Here is a 17,321-nt window from a genome sequence, read left to right on the forward strand (position 1 = left end):
CATGAAGAAACTTTGTGCCACAAAAACTGTTGCTTTCATATTTAAAATAACTACATGAAAGTAGGGCTGTGTATTGGTAAGTATCTGGCGATACGATACAATAATTTGCAATGTATTGCGATACTGTAGGCAAGGCGATTTTTCAATCAAACATTTTTCAATTCAAAAATGGTTCTCCAGAGTCTGAGATCAGAACTGCGCCCATAGCAACGGTCTGTTATACATAGCAACGGTCTGCTATAAAGAAATAACAGACCGTAGAACGCCGTGATTGACCAATCAGAATCGAGTATTCAATACAGCCGTGTAATAAAACATAATATTGCAATACTCGATTTTTTTCATTATTTTCTTACATCCCTACATGAGTGTTTTTGAGTCAGAATGACGTGTAATGACAAGCTGTAACTCTCTGTAGATATCTAAGAATGTTGTTAACTGGTGCTCAGAAATGTCACATTATGATCTTCAGAGTGTCATTACTCTCAAAGCGCTCTCCGTTGAGTGATCACTGTGTGTGGTCTGCAGCTGCAGCAACACTTTTAACTCTCCTCTCGGGGTGCAGCTCGTGGGCTACTCCTTTTAGCACTCTCTCTCAATTAACTGTGTTCTCCGTCTGCCTCAGAAGAACCCCTAAAACACTTTCCCAGCTCACTCCTCTCTAAATCTTTGCACCCATTCTCTCTCTCTCTCTCTGTGTTTTTTTAAGTCTCCCTCCCGCCCGCCGACCCCCAGCTACTCTTTTCCCTTCTGTCCCTTTTATTCTCGTGAAGTTTGCATTCCACACCTCCTCTGCAGACTGCACACAAAAGAGCAGAAAGCGCCACTCCTGACCTGTGGCAAACATTCCAGTCCTGCAGGCCCGTTCACACAGCCAGAGTCCCTTATCCTCCCAGTAACATCAGCCAGCATATGTCCCTGCATGGAGATGCCACCGAGAGGAGGGCCAACACAAGGGATAGTCAGCGTGATGCACTTGCTGTATGAGGAGGAATATCACTGTAGAAATGATTTGTAAAATAAATTTTAAAAAATCCTGCATTGTAAATATCTTTTTAAGGCGGCAGTATATTTTTGGCATCATTGGGCAAAAATCCATAATAACCTTTCAGCATATTGTAATTCAAGTGTTTTGAGAGAAAACACTTACTTAACAAACTACAAGCATGAGACAAATGGCTCTACTTTGAATTTAATTGGACTTTTCCTGCATATAACGGTCACATATTGTGTAATAATTCAAATGTAGGCTATGTGTTGGGTCAATCAATGCATGTTTGATGAAGTCATGTGCAAAACCAAAGTCTGGGTGTAGTTAAAGCTGCAGTAAGCAGAATGTTTTTGGCATCATTGGGCAAAAATTCCATAATAACTTTTCAGCATACTGTAATTCAAGCGTTCTGAGAAAAAAAACTAGACTTCTGCACCTCCTCATGGCTCTGTTTTAAGGCTTTAAAAAATCTAGCCCGTGACGGGAGATTTTGGCCAATCACAGGTCATTTCAGAGAGAGAGAGCGTTCCTATTGGCTCTTCATTCAACGGAGGCAGCTGTCTTGCAAACTCTGATCAGACAGTCAAACTAGGCAGCGCTGATCAAATATGAATCAATATTCTGTTACTGTAATGCCTATTTCTCGCCTCAAATGTTTTCAGAAACATCTTGTAGTGAACTGTTTAGTTGTAAAATTAGAAAGTTTGCTCCAGCTGGTGGGCGGTGCTTGGTATTTCCTCAATTGATCTCATCATAGCTGCCGGGTCACAAACTTTCTCATTTTACAGCTAAAGAATATTGATTTATATTTGATCAGCGCTGCCTAGTTTGACCGTTTCATCGGAGTTCGTGTGATTGACAGCTGCTCAGAGACGGTAAGGCTCCATCTCGGCTCTGATTGGTGGTTTTCCTCCGGTCTGTGAAAACTTGCAGATGCCATTAGGAGCACAGCATCTGATCACACAATCCATCTTTAATTAGGATGAGTGAAAACAGACATTGGCTTTATGAAGTCAGCTGGGAAACCAGTGAAGCATCTGCTCACGTATCCTGAAAGTACACAGGAAATTGACTGTTAAGCTATAAAAGTTAGGTTAGAAGAGACGGGGGTGTCATTTCTATGAGTTGGACTTCGATAAAGAGGTTACAGATGGATGATTTGGGCTCAGGGCACAGCTGGAGTGGGCTCCGACTAGATGTCAGAGGGAACAAGTGAAAGCTCAAAACTGATTGCTACAAGGAGGGATGGACACTGTAGGTACATATATGCGTAAAGAGGTGGAAGTGGAGAGGGGAAAGTTTGAGGTGAGGACGGTTTATAACCAGACATTAAAGGCAGAGAAAGCATGTATGGGCTTGTGTGATCCTCTTTGTCTTTTTCCTCACTTCGTCGGTGACTTAGTGGCTCAATCATCTGAAATTCCTCAGCAATAGCTTGGAGGCTGGTGGACATCGCTGGCTGCCCGGCAGCACTTCTCATCATCTCCATCCACACCACCTGTCCACTTTCTCTGAAGGCATAAGGGCAAGCATGCAAGGAACGACCCTGACCTCACCACAGCTGCTTTACTCCGGCCCCTGTAGCACCATGTCCACCGGTGGACAGCTAACATTTGTCTCTGCTGACTTTTACGACTTTTAATTTATACATTTTTGTATTGTCATGATAATATATGGTTTAAAATGTTTGGAATCTCTTGCCACAAAAGCTTGATTGGGTCCACTCGGATGGCTGAAAGGACTACTCTATATGTTTGAATCGTCTTTATGCTTTTATGTTGTAGAAAGTCCTCTTTACAAAGACGAGACACAGAGAACAAAATGCTGTACGATGGTTGGATCAGACTGATAGGGCAGAAAGAGACAAAGATCCCTCTGAGCAACAGTTTAATAAGAATAGATGAAATCACCAGTCATTGGTAAAAGAAACTGGAAGCTGAGCATCAAAATGTGTGCAGATTTAATTAGAAACCGGTTCCTGTTTCAGTGTCCAGTGCACAATGATGCAGCCTTTAACAAGCTGGAATTAAGAGCTGCAATGTGTTGCTTTCTTCAAACCTCTTCAAACTTCCCAATAGCAATGGAAGGTTAGTCTGGGGCAGGGATCTCCAACCTTTTTTTTTCCTATGAGAGATAATTTGACAAAATGAAAGTAGCAGAGTGCTACTCATAGCACCAAGTTGCACATGGCCAACAGCAGAGATCATTTCTGTCTTACTTTTACGGTCCTTTTAATTACGTTCCAGCATCCAAATGATGTCTCTGTTGCTGCTTTGGCCTTCTCGTCGGTAAACAGACTGAATTTTTAAGTGTTTGTTTCAGCTCCTTTACCTTGTCTGTTCATAGACTGCAACCTGCCAAAAATATTGGATTAAATTTTAATTAAACAGGTTTACAAAGTGAATCTGTGTTATCAAATGTATGTGCATATTCTTTGAACCTTTAGCGAGCCACTCTGAAACAGGCTACTGGTAGCTCTCGAGCTACTTGTTGGAGACCCCTCGTCTCGGGTTGGCACTGTTGGAATTGGATCAGGAAATATCAGCTGAACATATACTGACAAATCACTGTTTAAATCTCTTCAATCTAACCGTTGTGGTTCAATAATGATCGAGTCAGTTACGCTTTTCTGGACTGGAAAACAAATTCAAAATCGAAGTTACAACAGATTCTCCACTGTCATGCAACACTGAAGGGACATCAACTAAATGGGAGATTTAATCCTTTAATTCTTCTTCTTTTGAGGCCAACACTATTTCAAAAGCAAATAATATATTTGGTGTCTGAATTATACTGTTTTTATCTCTGTTAAAGTAGATATTATTGAAGGAAAGGCAAAAAAACATCAATATAACAGCTGATTCCAAACTTTTGAACGAAAGTGTATGTAGAGTATGGCTGCCCCCTCTTAGGCGATTAATCGACTTGTTTGGTCATTTTGGTCTTAATCGACTAAGATTTATTTAGTCGTTTTTTATGCTTTTTTTCATGCTGAATGATTTATTTCTTATTTCTTTGTGGAGAAACTCAGTTTTACAGATCTGACGATTAAATCAAGTAATCGATTAATTGACAAAATCATATGAGTGTTAGTAGACTAAGAATTTCTTCAGTTGAGGACAGCTGTATAATAATATATTATAATAAAGATATAATTAGGGGGAAAATATTGAAAATTAGCTTTAGGGTTTTTTGGTTATTTTTTAATTGCGGGGTCGGTGTCAGTGGGCTGGTCTGGGTCAAAGGTCCATGGTCGTTTTTCATTCTCTGCAGTGATGAAAAAGGTAACGTTCGTGGATATTTGCACTTACAGGCTCAAACACACTCTTTTTTTGTATATTTGACTAGTTTCAGGCTGCCTTTACTCTGAGATTGTCAGCCAAATGCATAAAATCTGAGACGTAGCCGAATATAAATATATAAACTAAAATGTCACTGCAGCGCATGTTGTTTTTCACACTGTCAGCTCAGATTTAAAGCCGCTTTATCTGACAATGCAAATTATACTTTTATTATCTCATTGTAAACTTCTGCTTTCTGGTGAGAGAAATGGGTCATAGCTTAGGGATGTTCCCAATAAGCAGACATCAGCTCTGTGAGACAGACAAACAGACAGACAGTGAGAGGAAATTGGGCCTGAACTCTGTGTAAGCTGACAGTCTGCTCTCTGTTGTCAGCATAACACACAGTCTATCACAGGCAGTGGTGATGAGATGACAATGTTTCATTATGTATTCTCATGTGTTGAGTTATATGCATCGCATGCTTTTTCACAGCGAGACTAAACCTGTCTTTGCACCGTTAGCCTGCTGGTTACTGGCTGACCCTTGATGGATCAGACTCCAGTCATTGATAAAATATGTCCTCCCTTTGGGAGAACCCCTTCAGAGTTATGACGGACATGAATAGCTGCTCTTGACGACGGACGTAGTAACCTCAGTTTACCCTCAGAGGAGACAAACTCCTCCCTGACCTCTCCCACTGATCCCTCTGCTGGTCTCTGTGTGTGAGAGAGTGGATCTGCTTATAGTCCTCATAGTGATCTTGATGCTTCACACTGTGTTAACATGTTCAAATGGGAATGGGATTAAAAGGGTTAACCAGAGGGGGGGAGGATTAAACCAGGGGGACCTATATTCATCATTGTGTGCTTGTTTTAAAGGGCAGAAATGTTTTGTGCCAGAAAATAATCATAAATGACATGCAACGCTTTAGCTGCATCAGTGGAGCCACTTTATAGCCACAAATATCAAGCTAATTATTATATCATGTGTAATCATTCATTCATCTATTGGTTTATTTAAGACAGGGACAATAAATGTATTGCACCAGATATAGCACAATACTAGTTTACATCTGTTGTCCCTGAGCATGTATAAAATGCACATATAACAATTCACATTAACCCTCTGAGACCCACAATAGACCTGTTTTTGTCTTTGTTAGGAGGTACAGGGGAGGGGGGAGATAGCAGGTCAACAGTAGATATCACATAGAAGTGGCGTACATCATCTGAAAGCTGGGAAACTTAATTAAATCAATTGTGAATGTGTATAAGGTCTTATAACATTATGGTGGAAGTATATGATGGTCTTTCCCATGCTCTATTATGTCTCATAAATTGTTGCAGCAATTTTTGGGTTGATACCATTTATTACAAAGATTTGGTGCTAAATTTAGACAGTTTTTACCACTCGAAAATGAATTTAAATTATCAGTAATCCCTCCAAAATACCACATTAAGACACCAAGACCTTGAGGAACACCATAAAAAAAGCCATGCTGTGATTTGGTATCAAAAACTTTTGAAATTTTGAGATTTCTGCAGGAATTGCATTTTTCAGAGATTGGATGGCGAACACGTCTGTCCTGGAAACTCCCTTATTGTCAATCTAGCTATAAAGCAGGTCTCTAGTTTGTGGCTGTAAAGTTTCATGAGGCTGTGATTATCCTAGAGGTCACCACAGGTCATTTTATACAGTGAGGTCAAGTTTGAAAAAAAATGGTCTCACTAAAATGAAATGGCTACTATGGGGACTAACATCTTTACACATGAATACAGTTGGGCTCTTTGGATCCAAAAGTCTATTTTTAAAATAGGCGAAAATAACACATTTATACTGCATTCAAAAAACTGCATGTTTTTTTGCCCCAGACTGCATGTGATTATCATAAAGTGGGTATGTCTGTAAAGGGGAGACTCGTGGGTTTCCATAGAACACACTTTCATTCACATATCTTGAGTTCAGAGGTCAAAGGACCTCTTTGAAAATGGCTGTGACAGTTTTTCCGCACAAATTTAAGCCCAACTTTGTAGCGTTACTTAGCCTCCTTGCTGACAAGCTAACATGCCATGGTTACCAATGGATTCCTTCGTTTTTTTTGTAGTTTTATATGAAAACCGTATCTTCACTCTAGCTCTTAAACTGAACCTGCAACAGCCTCTGAAAGACAGTAAAGTCTGGACTCTGACGAAGAGGTCGAAACGTTAGTCTTCTAATAAAGTTGATCGCCTTAAATCCGTGTGCTCCAGTGTGCTTTGGACCTGGTCTCTGAAGTGTTGCGGTAAAGTCGGTCTCTGGGAGTTATTAATAGATACACCTATAGGACATATATCAGGCCTTAGTGACAACATGACTGTGTGTCTTTCAGCCATTTTTTAACATTAGTTTTAAACTGACTAAAGCTAATACACTCTCTTATACTTGTAGGGGTAGCAGTCCACTGTTTTGTTGCTGTATTTGAGAAAGTGCTTTTTTGTTGAGCACCGTTTTATGTAACAGTCTCCTCTCGTAGATGATCTAGTCTGTCTTGTTTGACCATGAGCTGTTAAAATAACCCTAACCCCTAATCCGCTTTAACTGTCCAAATGAGAAACACCTGAGCTGAGAAGAGCTATCATAGTAATCCCAGTTCAATCCAGTTCTTAAAAACAAACAAATGTGCTCATTATTCCAAATATGTTAAGAATGTATACTTATTCCTTTAATTGGTGGGAACCAGCACTTGTGTTTGAAATGTCCATCATGTAAAGTTGGCAAGGCAGTTGAGAAGTAGATGCAAAAAGGGAGTTAAAAGAGAAGGGCATAAATCATAGATTGCTTTCAACAAAATCACTCACTCACTCACTAATCTCTCCAGATTGCTCTTTGGAAATTTTACAGTTTGCATGTGATTGCATCACATTTAGCAACAGGCCCAAACGCAGCAGACTCAGACTCTTGCACTATGGCCGTTCATCAGAGAAAAAGAGAGCAAGTCCGGTTTGAGATGTTATCAGACGTACTTTGACCCCTTTCAACATCCGTCAAGAATAGAGTCCATTAGTCACCGTAACAGACCTCGCTAAGACATGAGACGGAGCTGATAACCAAGCTCAGAACATTCTTCTTACATTTTTATATTTGGTTACTATATGGATCACTGATTTTTTTTGATGAGGTATGCATTCAGTAAGCCTGAGTGCTTCTTAAGTGTGCTGCAGCGCTCCTTACCACCAGATGGCAGCACAGTGCAGCGCATTAAGTTACTATAAACATTACTTTCCAAAAGCATGGGATGACTATAGTTTTATAAATAAATCAACTAGACTAGGGTGTAGCAATAGGTTGGGCAACAGCAAAATAATAATTATAGTAATAATAATAATCATGATGATGTATGTGATTTGTTTTTAAATCATAGGGGCAGTCTAAATATAGCTCATTGGAAAAATTGTGTTAAAATGTAATTAACTAATCTTATTTAATTTAAGTATAAAAGATTAAATAATAGTAAAAAAAAAATGAAAAAAAGCTTTGGATAGGCTACCATAAAATAAAACGCATTATTATTATTATTATTATTATTATTATTATTATTATTATTATTAATAATAATAATAATAATAATAATAATAATAATAATAATAACTATATAAACGCATTATTATTAATAATAATAATTATAATAATAATGATCATCATATTAATAGATGTGATTTATTATTAAATAATATGGGCAGCCCAAATATAGCTCATTTGAATTATTGTGTTAAAATTTAAATAAGTAATCTAATTTAATGTAAGTATAAAATATTAAATAATAATAATAATAAAAAATGGGTAGACTACCATAAAATAAAACTTCTTAATAATATTATGAAATGTGATAAATGGGATTTCTTATTAAATCATATGTGCAGCCCAAATATAGCTCATTTGAAATATTGTTTTCAAATTTAAATAAACTAAACTAATTGATGTTAAGTATAAAAGATTAAATAATAGTTATAAAAAAACTTTGGGTAGGCTACCGTAAAATAAAACATATTATTATTATTATTATTATTATTATTATTATTATTGTTATTATTTTTAATAATAATAATAATAAATGTGATTTGTTTATTTAATCATATGGGCAGCCCAAATATTGCTCATTTGAAATATTGTGTTAGAACTGAATGAGCTAATCTAATCAGTCAGTATCAACAGTGATACAGTAGTGAACCTGAAATCCCATCAGCAGGAATGAACAGAACATCATGTGACTACTGTACGCATCCTCCAGTTGTTTGTTGTTGGGGGTCACCAGCTCACAAATCAAATAAAGCACTACCCCCTCTCCCACACGCACGTGCACACACACACACACACACACACACACACACACACACAAACACACATTTTAAAGAAATTAAGGTTAAGATTTTGAGGGCACCTATCAAGTTTAACATCTAGTCTGTGAGGGCTGTTTGCAATGCCACGTCTGTTCTCTGTTTTTTTTTTTTTGGTTACTGATTTTATTGAACATGTGACTTGGAGCATTAGAGGCTCACATGGCTGCTGCTGCGGCTGCTGCATGATCCGCTTTACTTTGTTAAAGTCCGGTGATCGGTATAGCTGCGACCATCCAGAGAGCAAGAGGACCCGGACCCGCTGCTTAACCCGGACACATCATGGCGAACAGCGGGCAGAAAGTTGTGCTGATCACCGGCTGCTCCTCCGGCATCGGGTTACGAATCGCCGTCACGCTGGCCAAAGATGAAAAGAAGCGTTACCATGGTAAAATGCGCTTTCTGCTACATTGTTGCGCTTTATTCTACGTTGTTGCGCTTTCTGCTACATTGTTTCTTTGATCTGAACCTATTAGTAGCAAGCCTTGAACAGTGTGCTTCGCTTGAAAACCTATTCCGTGTTTACTTTCCCCTGCAGAGCCCTCCTTTACGCACAAAGTTTGGTTGAGTTTCATGCGCAACTCACGCAGAATTTGGTGTAGTGTCCATTTAAATAACTAAACCCTGGTGATATCGGATCCATATCCTTTCGTAAGCACTAGTGGGACTCAGTTCTCATGTGAAAGCGCACAGTTCTGCGAGGATGCCTCTTTCCAGGAGGGAATCATAAAAGAAAGTCTTGTCAGCTCTCTTTCCAGTGACTTCTCCGGCACAAAAGCCTCCTTTTTATCGCAGTGAATTGTAGACCGCCTGCTCCGGTTTAGTGCCGTGTCTAATGTGCCTATAGTCCTCCTCAGTGGAGCGGGCGCTGAAAGGGGGACAAAGTTTGAGACCTGTACAAGCTGAGGGTTCACTCTAAAGCAAGGGGCCTCGTTTGAAGTCTTCATTGGTGCACAGTGGACTTAGTTAGGGGTGACATTGTTGGGTCTGTGCGTCTCCTCTTCTCACTGCAGGAAACTGGAGATCCCAAAAACCTTTCCATGTCATGGAGCCTCAGATAGAATTACATTAGACCACCTTCCCACCCCCCATCCTCCCTGTTTGCCTTAAAGACCCCCACCCACCCCCTGTTGTTAGATGTGACTTCATGCAGAATAACATAATTGGCTGTTGGCCTGCAGTCAGTGAGTTAACAGGGATTTCAGCAGTTATCTTCTGCATTGTACTCATTCTTTAATACCGCTCTACTTTTGATGCTTTAGGAGCCGGCTGTGCGAGGGTTAGTTAAAGCTGCTGTAGGTAGAAATGGAGCAAATGTGATTTAAAAAAAAGTTATTTTTATAAAACGGTCACTATATCCTACAGTAGTGGATGAGACAGGTAATCTGAAAAAAAAATCATGTGCCTCTCCGGTGTCCTCCGGTGCTCCTAACGGCATCTGCAAGATTTCACAGACCAGAGGAAAACAACCAATCAGAGCCGAGCTGAAGCCTGCCGTCTCTGAGCAGCTGTCAATCAATCGCGAACTCCGATCAAACGGTCAAACTAGGCAGCGCTGATCAAATATGAATCAATATTCGGTTGCTGTAATGCTTATTTCTCTCCTCAAATGTTTTCAGAAACAATGTTTTTGTGAACAGTTGAGGAAATACCAAGCACCACTCACCAGCCGGAGCAAACTTTCTAATTTTACAGCTAAACAGTACACACAAGATGTTTCTGAAAACATTTGAGGCGAGAAATAAGCATTACAGTAACAGAATATTGATTCATATTTGATCAGCGCTGCCTAGTTTGACCGTTTGATCGGAGTTTGCGAGTGATTGACAGCTGCCTCTGTTGAACGAACAGCCAATAGGAACGCTCTCTCTCTGAAATGACCTGTGATTGGCAAAAGTCTCCCGTCACTGGCTCGAATTTTTAAAGCCAGAAGTCTAGTTTTCTCTCAGAACACTTGAATTACAATATGCTGAAAGGTTATTATGGAATATTTTGTCCAATGATGCCAAAAAACATTCTGCCTACTGCAGGTTTAAGTCATTACTGCTCTCCTTCGGCCACTTCAGGAACCACTGGTCATGGGTTAGTTACGTTTTCTTTCTGATAGGATTTATTACCGTGAAATAGACAAGCTAAACAAAAGTGATTAACTGCCCCCGTAACACTGGTTTGAGCAGATTTCTTTTTCACACAGTGTGACCTGCTTTCAATAAGGCCACCTCTGAGCAATGAAGCCGAGCTGCCCCTTTTTTTTCCCAGGGTCTTTCTTAAGAGATTAAATATTGCATTGTGCATAAAGTAATAATTAGTTGCAGCAGATACGTGCACCAAACTCCGAGAAACTTCCAAAAAAGACCTCTGTGTGTGTGTGTGTGTGTGTGTGTGTGTGTGTGTGTGTGTGTGCAATGCGATGTGGTTAATTCAAGAATGTTTAAGCAGCCCAAGAGTAATTCCTGCAGGAGCCAGAAGAACAATGGTTCTCTTGTTCACTTCTAAATCTCTTTGTTGCTTCATGGACACACAGTTCTCAAATCATAAGATTAGACTTAATTAGACTTCATGAGACGTCATTACATGCGTAGTGTTCATTCGACTGCTTGCAAAGATAAGTTGCATCTAAGGAAAATGGGCCTAGTTTTGTTACTATAAATCATGAAATGTTCCATCAATCCAATTTCATGGCAGCACAGCAGCCACTCTTTTTAATCTTGCTCATCCAACCGTGTCTCTGTTCAGACAAGAATCAGGTGAGGGTTTATCTGTCGGGTAGATCCGGATGAATGTGTGAGGAAGAGGTTGTTTACTGCCATTGTGCAACAGCACTGTCTCTCTCTGCTAGATAGCGTCAGTCAGCAAAGCATTAGCACGACAGACACGACATGGAAGAAGTCAACACGGTGCTTATAGCCGCCGTCGCTGGTCATGATAGATTCCCGTGCTGCTGTATGTGGGTTAATGTGGCCCAGCGTGTAAAGTTCAGAGGAAATCAATCGTGCGTGCTGTGAAGTGACAGGCGTGGTCACTGCTGGGAACTCTGACCCGCACGTCTAACTCTGTCACAACTGTTAAGGAAGTCATTTAGTGATGGCGTCACGGATCAGAGGTTTCACAGTCCTGTGTGTCACTTCATCAGTGTGACAATGGGGCAAGAGTGTTTTTGAGGGATGCACCGATTGCAAAATTGGGTAACAAAGACATCTTCATTATAAAAAAAACTGTCTTCACTCATCATGATTTTCTTAATGACTAAATTAAAAAAATGGACTCCAATAAAAAGTATTTGCTTCTGCAAGTTGTGTTACTGTACGAGTCTAAAGAACCATTTTTTCTGGTGTCATGGAGGCTCTTTTTCTAAAGTTTGAAGCCACATCATCGTACAAATAAAATAATATTTCCCACTTCTTCTCTGTCTCTCCCCCTATCAGTCATTGCCACCATGCGGGACCTGAAGAAGAAGGACAAGCTACTGGAGGCAGCCGGAGACACATACGGCAAGACCTTGATGCTGCTCCCACTAGATGTGTGCAGTGACGACTCGGTCAAGCAGTGCGTCAACAACGTCAAGGACCGCCATATTGATATCCTGAGTGAGTGGGACACGCCTGAATCTAGGCCTGCGTCTGCCCTTTGACCCCTTCCCCAGCTTTGATTTGTTTGCTTGTTTATATTTTATTTCAAACATGTAAAAAGATAAAAACAAAACTAAATAATAGTCAAATGAAATGAACGATAAACCTATACACATACTCAGTAAATGATCATCACAATTTAAATCTTACATGTTCAAAAAGGAGTAGGAGGAAGAATACACTTATTCCTACCCCTTCTCCTCTACTAAACCAATAATTCATAAACTTTATCTCATATACACATACTGCATATACACATATATATATACATATTAAGGCTGTCAATCGATTAAAATATTTAATAGCGATTAATCGCTGTATATATTTATTGTTGGAAATCAATTGACAACACAAAACAATGACAAATCCAGAAACCCTCACAGATACTGCATTTAGCATAAAAATATGCTCAAATCATAACATGGCAAACATATACATATGCAGTTTATAAACAATTTATCCACTATAGGTGGATAAACATATGTGTATACATGTGTTTTGTGTCTTTTATCATATATAGTTGATCAATTGTTTTAGTATATAACATAAAGTCATTAAGTAATTAACTGTATGACCTTATTCAGGTTCTTATCTTTGTGTAGGAATGATAACCAAATGCATGGAACACTAACCTTGAACCTTAAACACAACTAGTGTTATGTCATTCATTCTTTTGAGAGTGTAACGGTAAACATCTAACAGACTTGTCAAGCAGGAAAGCAAACTATCACAGTACGGTGTCATTACTGTAATAATATCACAACTTTAGGACAAAGTTTTTGAAGTGAACTGAAATATTTTTCACGTCTTGTAGCTCAGCTGTCCTCCGTGGTTTTGCAGTTGACATTAGGAGTAGGTGGGGGGAGGAGGTTGGGAGAATCTTGAAATTCCAGTGGGCAGATAGATTCTGCACCCAAACAGAGAGGGCCACCATACTGACACACTGAGTGGGTGAAATTATACTGTAAAACATTTTACTGTAACATTAAAGTAAATTACTGGCAGCAATTTCACCAGTAAGCTACTGTACAATTTACAGTATCTACTCTGTATATTCCAGAGATTCTCAGCACTAAAAGTAGTTCATTACTGTAAAAAGAAACACTTGACCGTTGGGATCATGGGAGCAAGCGTTATGACTCCCAGAAAGCATTACAATATAGAGTATAAGCATAACACAGTAGGTCACTGTTACATTGAAGTGTTAAAGTGTATCTGAAATTGAGTCTGCAGCTCCATCTGCCAAGGACACCTTCTTTGGATTGTTATTTTTCCATCCTTACAGCTAAAACAGTGCTGCAGCATCTCAAATTAATCTTCAGGTTCCCAGCTTTCAGATGATGTACATCACTTCTATGTGACATATACTGCTGACCTGCTATTTCCCCCTAAACACCCCCTGTACCCCTCCTAAAGAAAAACCCAAAACGGGTCTATTGTGGGTCTCAGAGGGTTAAAGTGTAGCTGAAAGTGAGTCTGCAGCTCCATCTGCCAATGATACCTTTGGATTATTTTTCCATCCTTGCAGCTAAAACAAAAAACCAGACCATCTAAACCTAAATACCAAGTCATGACAGAGACCAGAGTGTATCGAGACCAAGTCAAGACCAAGACAAAACCGGACCAGTGCGAGTGCCACACTGCGTGACACACTTCAGATAAAATGTGGAACATGCAGACCATAGGTGCTCCTCAAAATGATCTGAATGGTCCACATTCCCATAAAAACACCCACAGAAAACACATGAAACCTCTTTCATTCACCTCTTTTATTGCCATATATAACAATTTAGTGATATCCACGCAGTTGTGGTCTTGACCGGTCTTGAAATACAATCCTGAATCTACTTTGTCTGAGATCAAGACAAGTCCGAGACCTACAAAAAGTGGTCTTGAGACCGATCTCGAATACTACAGCTCTGGAATTGATCAATCAATCTATAAAAAAAGTAATTTTATTGTAAATCGCATGTTGTTAGACTGTGAATAGGCGACTCTTTTTGGTCGTCATGTTTAAATCTTTAGTCTGGATAAAGGTTCTATTTATAAACTTGTCTCAATCTCACTCTAAATCCAACTTTACATCCCCCTTCACCTAATTACCCAAGACCCAGAGGCCCTTCAACATGGACTGGTGTTACATCACACCTCTGTGTTGTTGTCACACACTGACATCTGGTGGCAATGTCAAGAAACACCGTCTGTAATCGATCAATGAGGAGCTGCTCTTGTAGAGAGGCCAACAGTGAACATCACTTCATATTAAATCAACAGTTTAAAAGTTGTGAGAATTGCAATGATGGAGATCCGAGGAGGTTCATCATCTCTGCTTCTGTGTTGTTTCCCCGTCAGTCAACAATGCCGGCGTGGGCTTGCTGGGACCCGTGGAGAGCATCAGCATCGAGGAGATGAAACGAGTATTTGAGACCAACTTCTTTGGTGTCGTTCGCATGATCAAAGAGGTGATGCCGGACATGAAGAAGAGGCGTTCAGGACACATCTTGGTCATGAGCAGTGTCATGGGTCTTCAGGGTACGATTTGTGTGTGTTTACAAAATAATATATGCAATCTATTTAAGTCTGAAAAGACATGTTTTAAGGAGTAAACCAGTTTATTAAACTATAGCATCATAAAATGCTATTGATATAACTCTGACATATTTAGCTAGCCTGAGGCTCAGTTTAAAAGCAGGAGAATTGAATTCTAAATGTCTGCAGGCTACAAGATTATATATATTATATACTGTATATATATATATATATATATATATATATATATATATATATATATTGTACAGACCAGTGGAGAGTCTGAAGTCTTGTAAATCACTCATATTGAGCTGTAAATCAGTGTGTTCTATTCAATTAATGAAGTCAGAAATCAGTTTATAATACCATGCAAAACAATTTCAGTGTCACTTAAAGGTCCAGTATGTAGGATCTGGCGATATCTAGTGATGAGAGGAGAAGTTTCAGTTGGTTGCAATCTGCAACCTCTCCGCTAGACGCTGCCAAATCCTTCACACTGCACCTTTAAATGTTTAACTTTATTTATTCATTAGTTGTCTGCCTATACCTTACATTTCCAGTTGGTTGCAGGTATTTCTTAGCATTTGTTTTAACTTGTTTGACGTGCCAGATGGGTGGGGTTTACCAGATCAAGTTAAAGAGTATCAGATAATTTAGATAAGTAGGCTAAACTGACTTTTATATTGTGTCTGGCACTTGTATTGTCCTATGTGACCTCTGTCTGATTTGAGTATCTCAGGCCTTTATGTGTAAATGATGCTAAAGTAATTGAGTACTGTGACATTAGATAACACAATGCAGTGATGCTGTTCTTTATCTCTCTGTTTTGTTGGTTTAGGAGTGGTGTTCAATGACGTTTACACTGCCTCTAAGTTTGCCATGGAAGGTTTCTGTGAGAGCATGGCCGTGCAGCTGATGAAGTTCAATATCCGGTAGTTTACCCTCTCTCCTCTGCTCTTCCTTCACATCTGTCTTTGCTTTGTACTCCATGGGCTACACAACTTCATGCTATTTTTTGAGGAAGCTCAATTACATTATATGTATAGTAATAATTTGGGCTGGGCATATTATTTATGCATGACACAATAATAATCAAATCAAATCAAATGAAAATGTACTCTACATGCTCCCTCCTCATACTCGGGTCTTTCTGCGTCTGACTCCCCCACAGGTTGTCCATGATTGAGCCCGGCCCGGTGCACACGGAGTTTGAGACGAAGATGATGGAGGATGTGGCCAAGATGGAGTATCCGGGAGTAGACGCCGACACAGTTCGTTATTTTAAAGACGTTTACCTGCCGTCGTCCATAGATATATTTGAAGCCATGGGCCAGACGCCGGACGACATAGCCAAAGTAAGGGAACACTTTTACCAATCTATCTCAGGATGTTTCGCTGATCACTAACTGGTACAAACATTCAACCACCTTACATAGCAGTGATTCAAAACGTTCTTTTTCTTCTTCTCCAGTGCACTAAAAAGGTTATTGAGTCAAACAGCCCTCGCTTCAGGAATCTGACCAACAGCCTATACACACCCATTGTGGCCTTAAAGTACGCAGACGAGACCGGCGGCCTGTCTGTCAACACCTTCTACAACCTGCTCTTCAATTTCGGCCCTCTCATGCACATCACCATGAGCATCCTCAAGTGCCTGACGTGCAGCTGCCTGCGTAGACGCACCGTGTCGCCTAACTAAAGAGGGTGACCCTGATCTTCCCGGTTTGTTGACCCCCATCAAGTCCCGACTGCCTTTTCCTGAGGTTTGGGGCTGAGCAGGTAGACTAGAGCCAGTGACCCTGGAGAGAGGGGGTGCCTTTTAGTTCAAAGACACTACCATGATAAGCTTTGCCAGACAACATGCACAATTGCACAAGTTTGTCACAGAGATGTTGTACGCAGGATGACCTCATGTACTCACACACACACACACACACACACAGAAACATACAGAAATACAAGCATCACACACATTGCATTATTGTACATACAGTACATACTATAAAGGCCTTTGCATACCAAGTCCATATTTTTCATCCAAAATTGTCGCACGTTTAAAAATAAATACGACCTTGCGTCAATCACGTTTACACGCCGGCCCTGAAACTTTTGTCCATCATTAAAGTTTTCGGAACAGGTTCAATTCTCTGCGTTTTTTTCGCATCCGTCAGAGTTGTTTGACCACTCAGAGCCACCGTAAATGTAATGTTAATTCAGCTTTGTTTTCTATTGCAAATTTTCACAACAAATAGAAAAATAAAATGCGTCGGACTCCGTGGGCAAGGTTTCTGTGCGTAACAAGGTAACACCTCATTTTACAGGGCCGCAAATTTCATGATAATTAGGTGATAATGAGCAAGTGACCTATTTGAAATTTCTTTGGAATTACTGCCAAATTACTTGAATATTTAACTCAAAATGTATCAAAAATGATTTTATTATAAACATTATTTAATAATGATATGCTAAAATAGCATATATTGGTTAAAATAGGGCCCTTAGGCTTGAGAAGCGG

General features: G+C 39.7%; 1 protein-coding gene across 5 annotated transcripts in view; it reads left to right on the forward strand.

Annotated features, from left to right (window-relative positions):
- rdh8a (retinol dehydrogenase 8a) overlaps window positions 1-16,944 on the forward strand; it is a 182,031-nt gene extending 165,087 nt beyond the window's left edge. For 4 of the 5 annotated variants that reach the window (XM_037791387.1, XM_037791389.1, XM_037791388.1 and 1 more), the window contains 5 exons: window positions 12,074-12,235; window positions 14,630-14,809; window positions 15,645-15,738; window positions 15,978-16,161; window positions 16,278-16,944. In XM_037791387.1, coding sequence (XP_037647315.1) covers window positions 12,085-12,235; window positions 14,630-14,809; window positions 15,645-15,738; window positions 15,978-16,161; window positions 16,278-16,505 — 837 coding nt within the window. In that variant the 5' untranslated portion in view covers window positions 12,074-12,084 and the 3' untranslated portion in view covers window positions 16,506-16,944. Of the gene's footprint in view, window positions 1-8,930; window positions 9,037-12,073; window positions 12,236-14,629; window positions 14,810-15,644; window positions 15,739-15,977; window positions 16,162-16,277 lie in introns of those variants that run through there. The other variant, XM_037791386.1, reaches the window with a different exon arrangement.
- The last annotated feature ends 377 nt before the right edge of the window (window positions 16,945-17,321 follow it).

This window comes from Sebastes umbrosus, chromosome 14, assembly GCF_015220745.1.
Source record: "Sebastes umbrosus isolate fSebUmb1 chromosome 14, fSebUmb1.pri, whole genome shotgun sequence".
NCBI lineage: Eukaryota > Metazoa > Chordata > Actinopteri > Perciformes > Sebastidae > Sebastes > Sebastes umbrosus.